General features: G+C 36.6%; 1 protein-coding gene across 13 annotated transcripts; it reads right to left on the reverse strand.

Annotated features, from left to right (window-relative positions):
- Nucleotides 1-1,515: 1,515 nt before the first annotated feature.
- On the reverse strand, nucleotides 1,516-15,893 carry LOC124306155 (MAP kinase-activated protein kinase 2). 13 transcript variants are annotated; one of them, XM_046766429.1, is made up of 10 exons: nucleotides 15,724-15,893; nucleotides 14,020-14,098; nucleotides 11,667-11,985; nucleotides 7,208-7,347; nucleotides 6,786-6,850; nucleotides 6,416-6,523; nucleotides 6,126-6,224; nucleotides 5,951-6,026; nucleotides 5,410-5,620; nucleotides 1,516-5,298 (listed from the first exon to the last, which is right to left on the reverse strand). In XM_046766429.1, the coding sequence occupies exons 2-10, from the start codon at nucleotides 14,055-14,057 to the stop codon at nucleotides 5,059-5,061; spliced, it is 1,296 nt and encodes a 431-aa protein (XP_046622385.1). In that variant the 5' UTR covers nucleotides 14,058-14,098; nucleotides 15,724-15,893; the 3' UTR covers nucleotides 1,516-5,058. The 13 variants fall into 13 exon arrangements, with proteins under 13 accessions (XP_046622385.1, XP_046622384.1, XP_046622383.1 ...); XM_046766428.1 differs by having other exon boundaries at nucleotides 15,691-15,893; XM_046766427.1 differs by having other exon boundaries at nucleotides 15,664-15,893.
- Between the last annotated feature and the right edge of the window lie 331 nt (nucleotides 15,894-16,224).

The raw sequence follows: 16,224 nt of genomic DNA on the forward strand, positions 1-16,224 counted from the left end.
AAATATTACTTAAATGTTCAACATCTTGTCTAAGATTAACGGAATTGGTGTGACCTTCACTCTGGATCATATTTGTTTCTCCCATCAGTCGTTATTCACCTGTTGACCCAATCGGTTCAACCAACAATAATTTTTGGTTAGACATGTGGAACATAGTCATAAAGAGCCTACCTCCACTTCTTGGACACTTGCAAATTAATTTTACTGCTAAAAAGACCTTCTTTAAAAACCTTTTAACACAATGACATACTGACTGTGAAGAAACATAGTTCTTTAATCTTTTTAATTAATGACTTCCAACTATTAACTCCTACATGTAAAATAACTAGAAGATTGACATTGACTACCGTCACTCAAAGAACATTGTCTCCACTAATTGTAAATTGTGAATTCGACTACATCTTAGTCCACTTACTTACAAAAAAAGGTAAATAACACTTAAAGCCATTCTTTTTTCAATTAATCAAAATGTTCTTACTAACCAATAATATATAATAGCCCTAAGAGTATTACATCTACAATATTTAATGTCTCATTACTTCTAGTATTATTATTTATAAAAAAAAATTTTTGTTGTTCTTGACAGTTAAATAAATAAATCGTTCTGAGGAGGGCCCATATCCGGGTCGAAACGTTAACTAAAAATACGTTTACTTAATTGACCGATCACCAAGATTCTATAATAGGTTCTTTGATGTTACTTCTCATACAAATATTATAAGTTCGTATAGTTATATCTCGATATTTATTTTCGTATGGTTTTTTTTTTTAATTTATTGTTTAAAAAAAATTCCAATTACAGGTAAAACGATTGTCTGAAGATAAACCGTTTGTTAATTAGATATATAATAAGCTATGTAGCGTGGACGGTGAAAATACGTGCACGTGTACACACAGGTTCCGTTATAAATCAATCGCAACGAAAGCGAACGCTTCCGACTGACCGAATAGGGTTCTATACCGTGGATACATGCGGTAAGTACCGTAGCCAAGCCTCGTCGCGGGGGGTCAGCGATCGGGTCATGGGGTGCCAGGTCAACTTCTCTTCGTCTGGCGGCGCGCGGCGGCAGCAGAGGCCCGTAAGCTCGACGATGAATGAATCCCTGCACATCAATGGAACGAGTCGGCGCCTGCGCAGAAGTCGGATATGCGGCTTCACGCTCGTCCGCTTTCCGGTATCTTCGCTTGCAGCATCACAGGCGTTTTACCTCAACTCGGCTAAATAAATATGCCTGATCAAATCAATATGCCAATAATTACAGTCAAGCGTATGATGTTATTATCGAAATAATTTCTGGATACGTTTAGAGTAACAGCAGAAATTTTTTTAAAATGTTTATACAGAGAATAAATTTTTAACAAATTAGGTATGCGCCCGTGGACCGGCAATCAAGAAATAAATTACGGCTAGGCCGGTTTTGTTGCCTAGCCACTGGCGTTTCAAAAACTAGTTTTTAGGTACAATATTACAGTCTGAGGTCATGGTAGATCGAGACAAAAAGAATCAAAAATAAATATCACATACTAAATGCATTTTTATTATTCTTGATTAAAGTATAAGTATAATATTGTAATTTGTATAAATAATAATCCAACAGCCTAGCTATGACGACGGATAAGGTTACTACAGACGTAAGATTGTGTACCTTTTTTTAAGTGTCAACATTTTGGCGCGATTAATAATGCGAGGAAAAATTTTTGTGTTGTATTCAGAACTCAGTTGCATGAAAATTAATTGTTTGCAATGACATTGATTACGTCGTCTGTCGTGATATCTTTCCATTCTACATAATGATACGTAATGATTAATATATACCTATATATTTCTATAATATTAGACAAGTGATGATCACAAAGGTTAATACATTATTATAGTAATCGATAACAAGTAAGTTTACATCAGACTATTATTCATATCAAATTCTTACTAATCATATTATTATGTGTATCTCGAAGTTGTTTTAAAATATTTGCAGATATATATTAATTACAGATTCGAGGTATAGCTCTTTCTCATACTCTAACCCAAGTCTAGATCCCCAAAAAATAACACTCGCACAGAGTACGACAAATCATTACAATTAGTCCGTACGAGTTTCATTTCGAGGGGTACAAGTAGGTCGATGTAAAAGTATTAAGTGTTCGCAAAGTATTATTCAAAACTTCCGCCATGCAGCGTATTCTTCAAAGTTCGCATTGATAAAAATAATAATAAACGAGGTCAAGCAGAAAAAGAGAATGAAGCAAAGGAGAAATGAGGAATAATAAAATAAAAATAATATTATTCAAAGGGATGATGTTAAATTCTACTAGTATTTATTTATATTCTTAACAACTTAAAATAGAATAATATAGTCACCTAAGTTATTAAATTAAGTAGTTTGGCCAAAGTTGAAATAGAGATGGAAAGCCATGTATTTGGCTATGAGTTTCTGGATTTTTTCTTCGTTCTACCAAATGCAACAAGCGGAATGCCGTGTAGGAACGCGAGGCCGTAAAAAACGGCAAACTACAACGAAAAAATAAAAAATCTTCAATTTGTGACCCGTTATTTTCAGTTTATGAAAACTTCATGTATTTCATGCACGCAAGTCTAAAAATATTATTGTTTGGTGAATTGGATTATCGAGAGAAATAAAAAAACAATAGTCTAGCATACTATCGATATTGTAACTTCAGCAAAATATTAATCATTGTGTACTATTGTTATTATTAATTTCTTTATCACTTATCCTATTTCCTTATATAGATTTTATACTACTGTTCTATTTTCAACCACGCAACCAGTAACAGGATATAATATTATATATGAACGATCGTATTTGACGACAAATAGAGATATATGCCTATATTTTCAACAAACAATTTATAATCATTATCATTACGATTATTACCTAAATTGACGTGTGAGCATATCCGACTATAATAATGTATGTATATAATTAAATGCGCTAGACAGCTTAGTCGTAGTTAGCCTCAGTCATAAGAACGGTTAAAAAATATACATATAATATACCTAGATAGTATATTCTAACCACTGCCTTTATGCGATTCGATTGATCGGTAGCTCTTTAACTTCTAAACGGATTCACTCAGCACAGCGTAGGCTTTTTAGATAGATATATAGGTTGAGGTATCCTACAGAATCGTCTTCCGGATTTTTTTCTCGCAAGGTTTTTATTTTTTTATTAATGAACACGATTTTACTTTATGAAATTGAAATGAAACTGTCACCGTTATTTATAAGCATTGAAAAGCAGTTCCAATTTTTTTGTTTTTTCCTTTGTACCTTGCACTCTCAGACTGAAAAAATTCAGTTTAGGCACTTCTGTAACTCGCATTCGTAACGATTTCACAATGTATCTTCAAGTATAATTTATTTTTTTAATATCAGCACCGTTTTTCTTTGCTTCCTTTAGTTTGTTCTTTGCTTATCCTTATCTCTACCTCCATCATTAGCAAAAGTTTGTACCGAATGATATATTCCTCGCTTTACAGTACTTTTCAATTGAAAATATCACCTATTAGGCTCTCGTTATTTGTTATTACAGAAAAACTATCTCTCAGTATATACGTGTATGTTTATATCTGTCTGATTCCCTATTCTGTGGGATAAGAATCTTCAATGTATGAATGAATACGTAAAATATAATATTCAAGTGTAAAGCGGTTTTCTACTGCAAATGGTTGTTCTCATTGACGTTCTGAATTAATACTAAAGTAGTACATTATGCTAATTGTTATACGTTCGACTCGACATTTCTTACTTATAGGGAATATCAGTGGCCTCTTAAAAATTTTCTTGAGAAATTTCGGTACCTCAAAGATATTTCCCTTCTTTTAAGAAGAGCCTCGAATTCACTAGTGATGTAAAAACCACGGAGCTCTTGAAATCCGTCAGTTTTATTTTATCTTAAACGTTGAACAAGATGGAAATGTATGTAATTGAGGGAAAACCCCAAAAGTTGTACATTTCTCAAAAAAGAAAGTTAGAATACGTGAAAACAATGCGATCATTTACACAAAATCAATGATTAGTTTCGTTTATAGTTAGCCTGATGCGTCAAAATTCCGAACACTACTCGCTCTGTCAAAGACAGAAGAATGTCGGAAACACCTTAATGTTCGGTTTGACTAATATATTTTCATTCATCTGTTACTCTAACAATTACTAACACCTAGAAAATAATTCCTACGATCAAGACTTCAAAACGGAAGTTCTCTTTCGGTTGCACGTATATCAAAGTTCTAAATTCTCATGACAATTCCTTTTTTCTAGCTTATCAAAACTTTCCAAAAAACTCTGAATCTACGGGACGGGATTTTCGAATCTTCTAGAGAGTTATTTGAAATGATATCAGAGATTTTTCTTAAGTTTAATAAAAATTGCTTTACACCAGATTCCACGTCATGTGACTTCCAGTTTCCCGTTCCAATTACCCGATAATGTTCTCTCGACTATCGGACAGCGGAAAAAAGTAGATTTCGAGGTCTGGACTAGTCTTAGAATGTTGGAAATTTTGCTTACAATATAATTCCTCAAGGATATCCCTCGCGACCAGTCAAAACGCAGAAATCGATACGTCTCTTCCATCTTCCAGTCACGATCAAAGAGAGTGGAAGGAAATATTTAGCCTTCGCCCATGGTTAGCCCGTATCTCGTTATCGTCTCAATAGACGTAAACACGCAGTTAAATATGTAAAAATATGTATATGCATGTATAAAAATTTCGTTCTCAAATTCGATTGTGTATTAACTCTCACTTAGTCTCTTTTATCCACAGTGTGCACAACTAATTGAAGAGCACGCCGTTATAAGTTTGAAATAATAATTTGTTCGTCGGCTCTTGTTGTAATATAGCTTCGTATTATAATATTATAATAATTATTATCTTCCTTTCCTCAGTTGTTTTGCTTTCTTTTCTATACTAAAGTATGAAATTGTTAAAACATAATCCTAACCGTTAAAAGACTGTAACCAACGAACCTAGGAAGAAACGTAATAATACGTTTGCGATTACTGTCGTCTCTTATCCCGGCGCGAATTAAGGCGTTGTTCTAGGAAGCTGGCGTCGGGTTCGACGGTGGCGTTACGGTGTTAGCCTGCCGGGCACGCCTGCGTTTGTCCAGCAAAGCATTATTCGTGTTGTCCAATTGCTTCAACCCTGCGGTGTCGTAGTCGACTCGCATCGTAGCAAGGGATCTGGTCATTTCCTCTTGCACTTCAGGCCAGAGTTCCTCTCCTTCGCGAAGCACTCGCCCAGTGTGAAGCGGAGTGGCTGGCACTTCCGTGTGCTTCTGTTGTACATCGCCAAGAAGAAGAAAATAAACAGAGATTAATGAGATATGAAAAGCAAGATCATCATAGCCTTTCAACCGTGTTTTTTTAGATTGTTTCGTCACTCTTACCGAAATCCACTTGTTCCGCATAACTTGATCGATGTGTAGCCTTTGAGCAGGATCTGTACACAGCATTTCCTTGATCAGATCACGCGCATCCTGACTAACGTTCGACCACTCTGGTGCCGGGAAATCGTACTGACCAAGCCTGATCCTTCTCTTCATTCCAGGGGAAATAGCCAAGCCGTGATTACTGTAAAAAGGCGGAAAACCACAGAGCCTGAAAAGAGAAAGCAACGTGGTCAAACTTCTCCTAGACTTTAAGTAATACTAAAGATGGTTTTAAATGTCGATGTGATAGAATATTTCGCCTGAAAATGTAATGAATTAAGGGAAAAAATGTATGGATACATATATCAAGATCAACACAGACATCTGTGTTGTCACTTTGAAATCATAAGCATTCTGATTAGATAATATAGCGATAGGGAGGTTGATTGCCTGCCTTGTACAAAGCAATAGCATAGTATAGTAGTTATACTGTGTTAATTTATAACGATTCAAAGATAGGAGTAATATGATAAATCGAATTATTGTAATTCTTACTTACAGTATGTACATGATCACACCGAGTGACCAAATATCGCAGCTCTTGTCGTACTTGTCAGGTCCCAAAACTTCTGGAGCTGCAAGAAAAACAAATTTGACAATGAAACATTTACTTTTCATAAGCTACTTGATTTCTTATTATATCATGTATCCAAGTCATGTTCTTTGAGACTTACCGACGTAGTAAGGAGTGTAACACGGAGTTTGCAGAGTGTCTTTCAAATGTGTCTCCTTTGCAAAACCAAAGTCTGTGAGCTTGAGAATTCCTGTGATGTCTGAAAATATTATCAAAAGGTAAATGAAAGAGTAATGATGCATTGAGTAGTGCGTAATTGTGTTATAAATGAAGAAGAAGGCAGGAAGAAGAGTGGTTTATATAATATTTTTATGAGGAAACACAAAAAATGTGTGGAAATTTCTACTCTATACCTATAATATTTACGTATTAATACGATTATAATATTACCAGGCTTCGAGTAAAGTAGATTTTCCGGCTTTAGGTCTCTATGAGCGATGTTCATGTCGTGCAGATGTTTCACAGCTATGCATATCTCGTACATTATTTGTGCCGCCTCTGAAACATATTATAATTAATCAATCACTCTAATAAGGTTGGCAACTCGACATCCCAACGTATTTATTTCTGAGCGTGACAAGCTGAGTATTCAAATCGTGCACATTATAGAAACACATAAATTCTCTCACTATTATACGACGCTTGCAAGCCTTTTAAATCGTGTTTTAAACCCGTACAAGTTGGGCGCGACTATTTTTTTCCTTGTCAATATTACGACGCAGCAAAAAACATCAAAGATCATCAAAACTTTGACAATTACCTCTTTCCGTAAAAGCTCCGTCCTGTCGGTCCTGTATCCTCTGAAACAACTCGCCTCCTTCCATGCTGAAAAGAAAAAAAAAAGTCATTAAATGAAATATGAACAATTTTCAACGGCAAGCGAAATATCTTACATTATGAGAAATGCAAGGAGCGGACAAAATGGCGACACGAGAACGTCCACCTCGTAACTTCAGGTGCAGCGTTTTCTTAGCGAGCTCAGAAGTCATTGAAAAAATTTATTACGTAGGTTTATCCAAGGTCTGCACGACCGAAAAACGTCGGTATTATGGACGTCGAAACATTAAGGGGAGCGGAAATTGCGTAACAAATTCTGTCCTCGATCTTGATGGGACATCGGCCATGTTTGTGTACCGTATAACGCCGGCAGAACGCTAACAAGATCTGTAATATTTTTCTCACCATTCCATCACGACGAGTAAACACTTGTTACCGCTGTACGTATTCTCGTACACATCCTTCACTTGTACTATATGACGACAGTGGGAGGCCCTCCAGTGCAATTCCACTTCTCTCCTAGCTTTCGTACAGTCGTGCAATACCTGCAATTCACACGTATAAATGATGACACTGTTTTCCTTGCTTTACGACCAGAGTATAAATTAAGAATGAGAATCGGGTGAAAATTTAAACTAGTTATGTATCCATGACACCGACAATAGAGAACCGGAGAAATAATTTTTACGAGATTGAAGTTCGCAAGTACGTTATTTTAACAAGCATTTTCACGAAAATTCATATTGTTTACAGATTTCAGCATTCTTTTAAATCCAGTAAAGCTCAGTATAGCATTAACAAATTCATCATACTTTGCAATTTCAATTCCTTCGGTTATTCTGAAGTTGCACAATACTGTTTTTTTTTTTTTTTTTAACGTTTATTAGGTCAAAGTTACTTTAACCATACGATCTTTCCGGGAAACGGGACAGAAATGTCCAGTTCTCGAGATCCGGGTACAAAATCTGGGCGTTGAATGAACTCGGACGAAAGCAACGACCGCAGACTTGGTCGATATGCATCGGACTTGTGCTTGGTTTAAAAAAAGTTGGACCACGTTCCGAGCATTCCTCAGCCCATGCGGTTTATACCTAAATCATCACCTTGCAAGCAAGTTTACTTTTCAATTAAAATTTCACAGCCAGTTTACGTGTTAGAGTGAATTTCTTTTTTATACATTATACCTACACACGCATGTATCTCTTTCATATTATAAATAATCGATCTTTATCTGTCCATAATGATGAATCAATCGAGGGTAAAAACGAAGTTATTGGGAATCACATGATGATATCACGTTCGCTCGTGCGAAATCGCGGTGGTTTCCGCTTATTTAGTTTTTTTTTTTTTTTTTCTTCATGTTGGTTCCTCTGTCGTCACGATAACACTATCTCCGTGGAGTGCAATTTCGCGAATAGACATATAAAAGAAATGACGTACGAGTACAAGTAGTGTTGATTACACGATAATGGGCACGTTTTTAAAAAGGTTTTGGTTGGCCAAAAATCGATCTCTTTTTACTGATTTCAATACGAGATATAGTCGTACATTGAGTATTTATAAAATATATTGTATTCGTAAGCAGGGCAGATCTATTTAAAATACAAAAATAGAAAATACTGTTATTGTAAACAAAAGCTTAGATATCGAAGCTTCGTTTAAGGTTTCGTTTTAAAATTGTTAAAAATCTATAGTAATTCCGATCGATTCCAACTAACGATAATTCATTTTACGCAGACGACTGTTTTCTACAAATTCACTCGAATTTTATCGATAATACACGTCATGGCCTGCATTGTGGTAATATCTTGGCATGCTGTATTTTCTTTCTTGAAATTTCAAGGCGACTGCGAAAACGTCATTCTCCAATACCGTATTTTCGCGAAATGATCGTACGCCTTTCGTGAGTACATTGTGTACTTTATACCTATACAGACGTGACTCAAGTGACGGTAAATCAGAAGACTGTGTTTTATTTATACATACATAGATGGATTGGACGTGTTTGAAAAGTATTAAACGTTCTGCAGTCATGGGCGATTTTTTTTCCGACGTCAACGCAAATGTCTATAACCACATACCACATACCATTTACGACTTTACGGTTTTACGTCTAGAGGATACAGCGATAATGTTCTCAAACTCTTCGACATAGATATTCGTATGTATAATATGTACGGATATGCATGTATAAATGTAAACTTGTACACATGCCGATATATGTTACGTAACAAGGAGAGTTGACAGTAATTTTTCCATAATAGCCAAATTATACGCAATGAATATCAAAAAGATTGCGTCTTGACTTATTTTCAGTTAAATTTTCAGCATTCATGTTACTCTCTACCTTTTGCTGTATTCCCATCTGATTATAAAAAAATTTTGCAACAATGATTGTATCCGATTGAATGTTTTCTTTTCCTGTTTCTTTATCTGCTTCTCGTATTCTATATTCAACTCGAAGATTTTTATAATAATACTCTTTAATAGGCTTGTAAAAGTAAATACAATTTGCATAATGGATTCTCACACGGTTATTTCCACCGAGGAATAGAGAGAGAATGACTACATGCGGCAGCAAGAGTTCAGTGGGAAAGAAAAGAATAGAGAAATCTGATTTTTGTCGTTCATGTTTTTGTACAACATCGATTCAACGATTTCGCAATGATTATACCTATAACACGTGGAGCTTCGGGCATTCGCATTACTTTTTGCTAGTAACGCATATATTGCGAAATCGCATTAACAGACGGTTCCTGCAACACTTCATTTCTATAATCATTCATAAACGATCCTGCCACGTGTGGCGAATAATAAATAATTCTCACTAATTTCTTACCCAATTGAAATCATTTCAATCTATGACAATTTTTTTTTCCTGTATCATTATGGTACAAGGAAGTTCCGCATACAAGATATTGACTCGAGCGGAAGACGATCATGCAACTACTTTGGAAGTTCCCGTGAAGTCCGTAGAAAAACGTGGACAGTTTTTTCCTTCTCGATATTGACCGTGAACTTTATTTTAAAACTAGAAATTAACCGTGACTTGATGGACTTGTAAGTCGATACTTCCGGACATAATTGTTTCTCCTCAAAATAGGCGATTGATAAAACGGACGAAAAAAATATTGTACGTACGTACCGCAGATAAGAAAGACAATTATAGAAATAGAAGAAAAACGTAGAAAAATACAATGACTCGTAATGTTTATACAGGCGAATCGAAGAACAGAAAAACAATGTGAACGGAAAGATATCAAGATAGTTCTTATAATTCTTTCCGTTGCAGTGAAAGGTCAAGTTAATTCCACGAATCTACAATATTTATATAAGCACACAAATATATCTTCTGTCCAAACAACAATCATTCAATTAATATTTACGGTGCGCGGAAAAAGTTTGTGTATCATCCCTCCAACTATTCTGATGACGTCAACCGTTTTCACGTGACCTACACATAAGCAAGTAACTGGTGCAGAAACAATAAAATGGCAGTCGATACATTCGGCATATCCTTTTGTTTATCCGTCCGTAGCAGCATGTAAACGATTCATGACGATTACTAGTGGGCATTATGAGTTGTCTGTGACAACTGATATACGCTGCGTTATAATACACGCATATAATGTACTATAAGTTGGTATGAGATACGAAGGTTGCATTCCTACGTGAAACTGTTTGCTTAGTACATACGTACACACGCTTCAAACCATCCTAATTTGTAATTCAAGCACATTCTCAACGAGACCACGACAAAATATAATTATTGCTGACAGCGGATCAGATTCGCTGTAGTTTGGTCCCGTTCACCTTTATATTTATTGCTTTGCCGCGAAATGCTGTTCCGCAATCTTTTGAATCGTCGTACTGTTTTTTTTTTTTTTTTCTTCTTCGGACTTTTCAGAACCGAACACCGTCACTATAATGAGGTATTTCTCACTATTTGCAACGAATTGGAGAGTAATTACTGTCAATAAAATATCGCCCTTGCGGCGGAAAAAAGGAAATCATTGATTTTAGGACCGCCATGTTTGTTTGAAACCGAAGAATCCGCGTCTCGATCTTAAAATATTGCATCTTCGCAACAACCAGAGGCAGTGAATCTCTCCATCAGTTAGTGGGCTGGTTCTCCGATCACAAAATCGGTGATATGTGACGAAAAACGACCGTAACGGGCCTTAAAAAACGCGAAGTGGGAGCCGGGCGGGGATTTTCTTAACTATCATACTCGTCGTCGTATTTCACGCTATTTTAGCAACGCGTGCGCAGTTCTTTCGATCGGCCCAGCGACCGCAGCTCCCAAATTAATGCTACTTCAAGGCTGTCAGAGTCTAAGCCACAAAATAACTATTCAAATTGCAGGAATCAGGGAATACTCGGAATATCATACAGCTTACGCAATACCGGAATGTTGCTTTCAGCAAGTATGGATTTGGAATGGCGCGGTGCCTTTCTCGCACAAGGTGATTCAGCCGTGATTGATCCAACTCTATATAATATCATCAATTTCGATTGATAATGAATTACAGATATCTAGATCGTGATTCGGATACTGTCGTCTGTCATTTGGAAAGATATTCAAGGTTCTCTCAAAATGAGTTTCAGACATATTGTGTAATAACACTTCGCCTCAAATCTGTGGAAACATTGCAGGAATGTTTTTCTTTCTCTTTATTATTCATTAATTGCAATCGGGAAGAGACTGACCCCAGTTTGAATGAGTCATTCGCAGATGACGTAGGCACATACCTATGTACGTACATGTATGCACTATCCATAAACTTGAGACGTGGTGTTAAACACGGATTGTTTGTTTCTCCACGTCTATTTTTCACCCGATTATTCGAAAAGGGTCACTCACCTTGAGCGCGTATTTAGCTCGAGTCTTTTTGTCGTAACATTGAACGACTTTTCCATTTATCCCAAGTCCCAGAACGTGGTTGCTTATCTCGTAGTCGTCGACGATGGGGGTTAATTTTGGGAGACGGGTTTCCCCTCTAGTGATAGGACACTCCATGACTGTCTTTCTCTTCGATGCTTTGCTGCAGGGATTTCCCTTACCGACTTTTTCCTTTTCCTTATTCTTTTTATCAGACCGAACGTCGACCTCAGTTTCACTCAGACTCGACTTGACGATTTTCTTTTGCTTCTTGGTGGTTCCTCGAGCTCCTTCCGCTTTTCTACGAAACAATCATTGCCGACCAACTTATTATTAGCCGTGAGATCATTCTCGCTACTTTCACACCAAATCCGTTTTAAAGGCTATATCACATTTGGGGGGGATTCTGAATTTACTCAATTGTATAAAGAAGTGAGAAATGTGATGTGTACGTTTTTTTTTTTTTCTTTAGATCATCCAATCAATTTCATATGATCCCCATGATATACGCATACATCGAACTTACAATTTACATCTAAACATAGTTTTTATAAGCGTCAATCACAAAACCCTTTTCCCAAACAGAAATCTTGCTTGATCATTCGTTATGTTGTTTCCGCGTGGTATTTATATTCGAAGATTTTCCACCTACAGCTGGGTGAATAATTTGAAAACGTAAATCACATGGAAAAGGAATAAATTAAAAAACCGTTTCAGTGTATATTCTTCGAATTAGAAAAATACGAGCAGAATTGAAGAATGTAAAAATAAGAAGTCCGTAGATTCGTCGTAGCTTCGGCGGAAAGTCCTTTGAAACAATTTGAAGCAAAAACAACGGTTAAACCTTAAGTGATAATCTTGTAGAACAACCTGACGGGAAGTAGTCAAACTGTGCGTATATAGCTGATAATAATTGTTTTACAAAATTTTGTTAGAATTACCAGTAAGAATATTACTACAATTATGTGTTAAAAGCTTCGTAAAAAGAAGAGGAAAGATCGACAACGTAACGAATGATTAAAGATTCTAAATGAAAAGAAAAACCAAAAAAAAATATCAACAAAGCAGAAGTTATAAGGATTGGTTAATCGTTTATTGCCATGTATACTTATGCGTTTTCTAAAACAATTTACAAGCGTGATAGTCGTAGATTAGAATATACAGTTACAAATAAATATAGTTAAAATTTCATTATAAAATGGAAACACTGCTGCAGAAATAAAGTGTTATTATGTAAAGTAACGTATAAAATGAGGTGAAAACTTTTTCCTTGTCAAAGTTCCTTGCGTATAATAAGAATAAGATACATAAAGGAGAGTAGAGAAAGAGAGAGAGAGAGATATTTAAAAATAACACAGCTCTTGACTATCACGGATGCCTTCGCCACGTGTTGATTTAATTTAATTATAATAATATACTTAATACGAATATTTGTACAAATTGAAATGTGTACAAATATAGCCGTTGATAACTTTTAATTATGATACTAGAGGACGATAGTAGTTACGATCATTATCACTTTAATTATAACGTCGAAGTGATAAAGCTCTGTAGTATGAGAAGTTAGAATAAATCGGTTGCGGTATAGGAATGCCATGTCTGAGGAGAAATTTCAAATGTTACAACAGACGTTTCGGTAAGATGCGAATTCTCTATTGGGGGAAGAAAATAAGGAGAAAAGAGTAGAAATAAGTAGGAGATATCCCGTAATGTAACTGACGAATTTGAATTTGAATTTGAATTGCGTGATTTATTAGACGGGCTTCGTTAAACTGTTTTTTACACCACGCATGCATGTATTATGTATAAAGTCGATACGTAATAATTCGCGAGAATAAATATCAGTGTATATGAAGAAGCACTGGCGATCGATAATAGACACGAGGTTGAAGTTGGCAAGGTTATCGTAACGAAACATTGGTTAAAAACTTACTATTTTCATAGTTTTACAATGACTTTTAAGGAACTAAGCTTTCGAAATATGAGTGTGTTTTGTTTCATAACGGATTTATGAATTTCAGACAATTCGAAAATGGCGATATAACGGTTTTTTCTCAACATGAATCGTTACGATAACGTTACCAAGTTCAATATGATCGATAAACAGCATAAACAAGAAGCGTGCCCAACTGCAGTCGCAGATTTAAAAGTAAAAATAATCGAATGACCCAAAACTAAAGAAGGGCATACATGGGGTGCGTGTGTGCGAACATGTGCGTGTGTGTGTGTGAGACATAATTGCAGTATATTTTGAAGAACAAAAGGGAGGCGATTTATTAATAATGTTGTAAGTGAAACGGAGATGGGGAGAAAAAAAATTAAAATTTCACGAGACCTCCAAAACTTCCATTTATTAGACGACGATTTTGGCATTGCTGACCCAGCTCAATTCTCGATAAGTTTCTCCCGAAAAACTGTGGAACACCACGTATGTTATAATATTTATACAATACGGTTGGTATAGACAGGCGTAATTTTGTTGTTGTTAAAAAATAAGTACGGATGAGGGAGAAAAATCGAAATAGTCATAAAATGTAAAAAACAGTAAAAACGTACACATATTACTGTCTGAGATTGTTAAAGAGCATTAATGCAATAAGTGTAGAAAAACGAAACGACGAAGCGAATCGCATCCTGGTGAAAATCGGTTAGAACCAGAACACCACACGATAAAAGTAAGTAGTGACAGCGGTGGTTGAGAGAAAAAAGTTTCGGGAAAACTATTTGCACAGGAAGATACTGTTAAGCTTCAGGTATTTGAAATTTACGGCCTCACATACATGATTCCGGCATCACAAGTTATACAGCTACGAACGTATGCATAATATAATATGATGTATGGATATATGATCTATAATGTATGCGTATGCAGTTAGCGCTAGGTGAAAAATTATTCTGCAAATACACCGCATCGTATATTAACAAGTCATATTTATATTCCTTTTCCGTCAACACTTAACAGTTATTACGTATGACAATCTACGGTCTACCGAATACAAATAAAAAAAAAAACATTAAAAAATACGCACAAATGCAAAGAAATGGTAGTCGAAACAGCTTTTTTTTTCATAACTACTCGATTGATCGACGGGTATGAAACACGTTTACTCCTACTTCCGCATGGTAAGTGAAGCGTGATAGATGTTGTGAAGTTGTATTAAGCTCCGTTTTGACTTGTGCTTTTTTGTTTCATAAAACCGGTCTCGGTTGTTTTCTAAAACGATTGGACGGGTGAAGACTTTATCAGTCAGGCGACACGCAGCCGTGTTGTGTGCTTTCTTTCTGTTCACAAACCAATGATTGCACACGTTCGCGTAAGTATAACTCGTGCTTCTAACCGTATATCACAGAAATCAGAAGGAACCACGATTTGCGGTTCGACGTAGAGGGGCACCATATCTACCTATGCGAACACACATACATAGACTACGTATTGCGGAAGGTGTGTCACGCCAAGGTTCGTACATATGGAGGTTGAGTTCGACGGTCGGTCGGTAAGCGTAAGTAAATAGTCGACGCGTTTTAATTTCAAACTTTCGGAAGGGAATAGTTTCGACAAAGCTGGAGATTGGCTGATTTTTTAATACCAACCAATCAGATCAGTCTTTCATTTCTCTAGTTTTCAAGATGTGTCAAATAAAACACATCCAGTCTCGCGATATAGGCAAATAGAAAAGGCAACGCGTCGTCATTCGTCACTCGTGCCCACTTTTTTTTTCAATCCTTTTCATTGAACCCCCCCCCCCCCCTACCGACGAGCAAAAGAACCTACTTCCATCACAGAAACGTACAGCTTTTGTTATAACCCCGACAATTTCCACCTCGGACGTACTATGCGATGTTGGTATTGTAGGTAGGTATGTACCTACGGGTGTAAGTGTGCACGTATGTACCAACACACGTATCGCGCTATTCACAATTGGATCTCTACATGCACGCGCACTCCGTGTGGCAAATTTACAACGTGCAAATCACTCACTCTACAGTGTCTATCACTCTCCCTCACCGCGCGCAGTTATGATCGATCCTTAATCCTTACTCCGTTTAGAAAAAAAAATTTCAATTCCCCAACAGACTTTTTCGTTTGGACGATGCACTATGGGTAATATACTATATCGTTTATTGTATTCCCGTGGCCATCTCTCTTTCTCTCTTAACCTACGAAAAAAGAGAGCGTCTGCCGGACAAGAGATCTCGACGAATTCCCGACTCTGACTGTGAGGCTACAGTCTCGCTGGGAAATTTTTCTTTCCCCTCCTCCTCCTCCCCGCCACGATTCTCCGCCCCCACCTTACTAGCCCTACCAAATTCCAAAGTCCTCACCGACCAATGAACGAATGGACGGAACGACGCGACGAAATCAAACAAGGATGAAGAAAGGTGGTGGGCTATTAGTTAAACAGACCTGATTAGATGCTATTGTCTCTTACTATCTATGCTACGGATATAGTTTTCTCCGTTAAATCCTTTAGGTTCGTCACTCCCTCCGGCGCCGAATTTCTCCGATTCCTCCTCCCTGCCTAATTATCTGTTTCGTTCA

This window comes from Neodiprion virginianus, chromosome 5 (assembly GCF_021901495.1).
Source record: "Neodiprion virginianus isolate iyNeoVirg1 chromosome 5, iyNeoVirg1.1, whole genome shotgun sequence".
NCBI lineage: Eukaryota > Metazoa > Arthropoda > Insecta > Hymenoptera > Diprionidae > Neodiprion > Neodiprion virginianus.

Excerpts from the sequence above, each read along its gene's own strand:
- LOC124306155 (XM_046766425.1), bottom strand. The coding sequence starts at position 14,754 with ATGAAAAAAAAAGCTGTTTCGACTACCATTTCTTTGCATTT. Across the intron at positions 6,851-7,207 it reads TTACTCGTCGTGATGGAATG|CATGGAAGGAGGCGAGTTGT; the intron begins GTGAGAAAAATA and ends TTTTCTTTTCAG. Across the intron at positions 6,524-6,785 it reads CGGAGCTTTTACGGAAAGAG|AGGCGGCACAAATAATGTAC; the intron begins GTAATTGTCAAA and ends AATATGTTTCAG.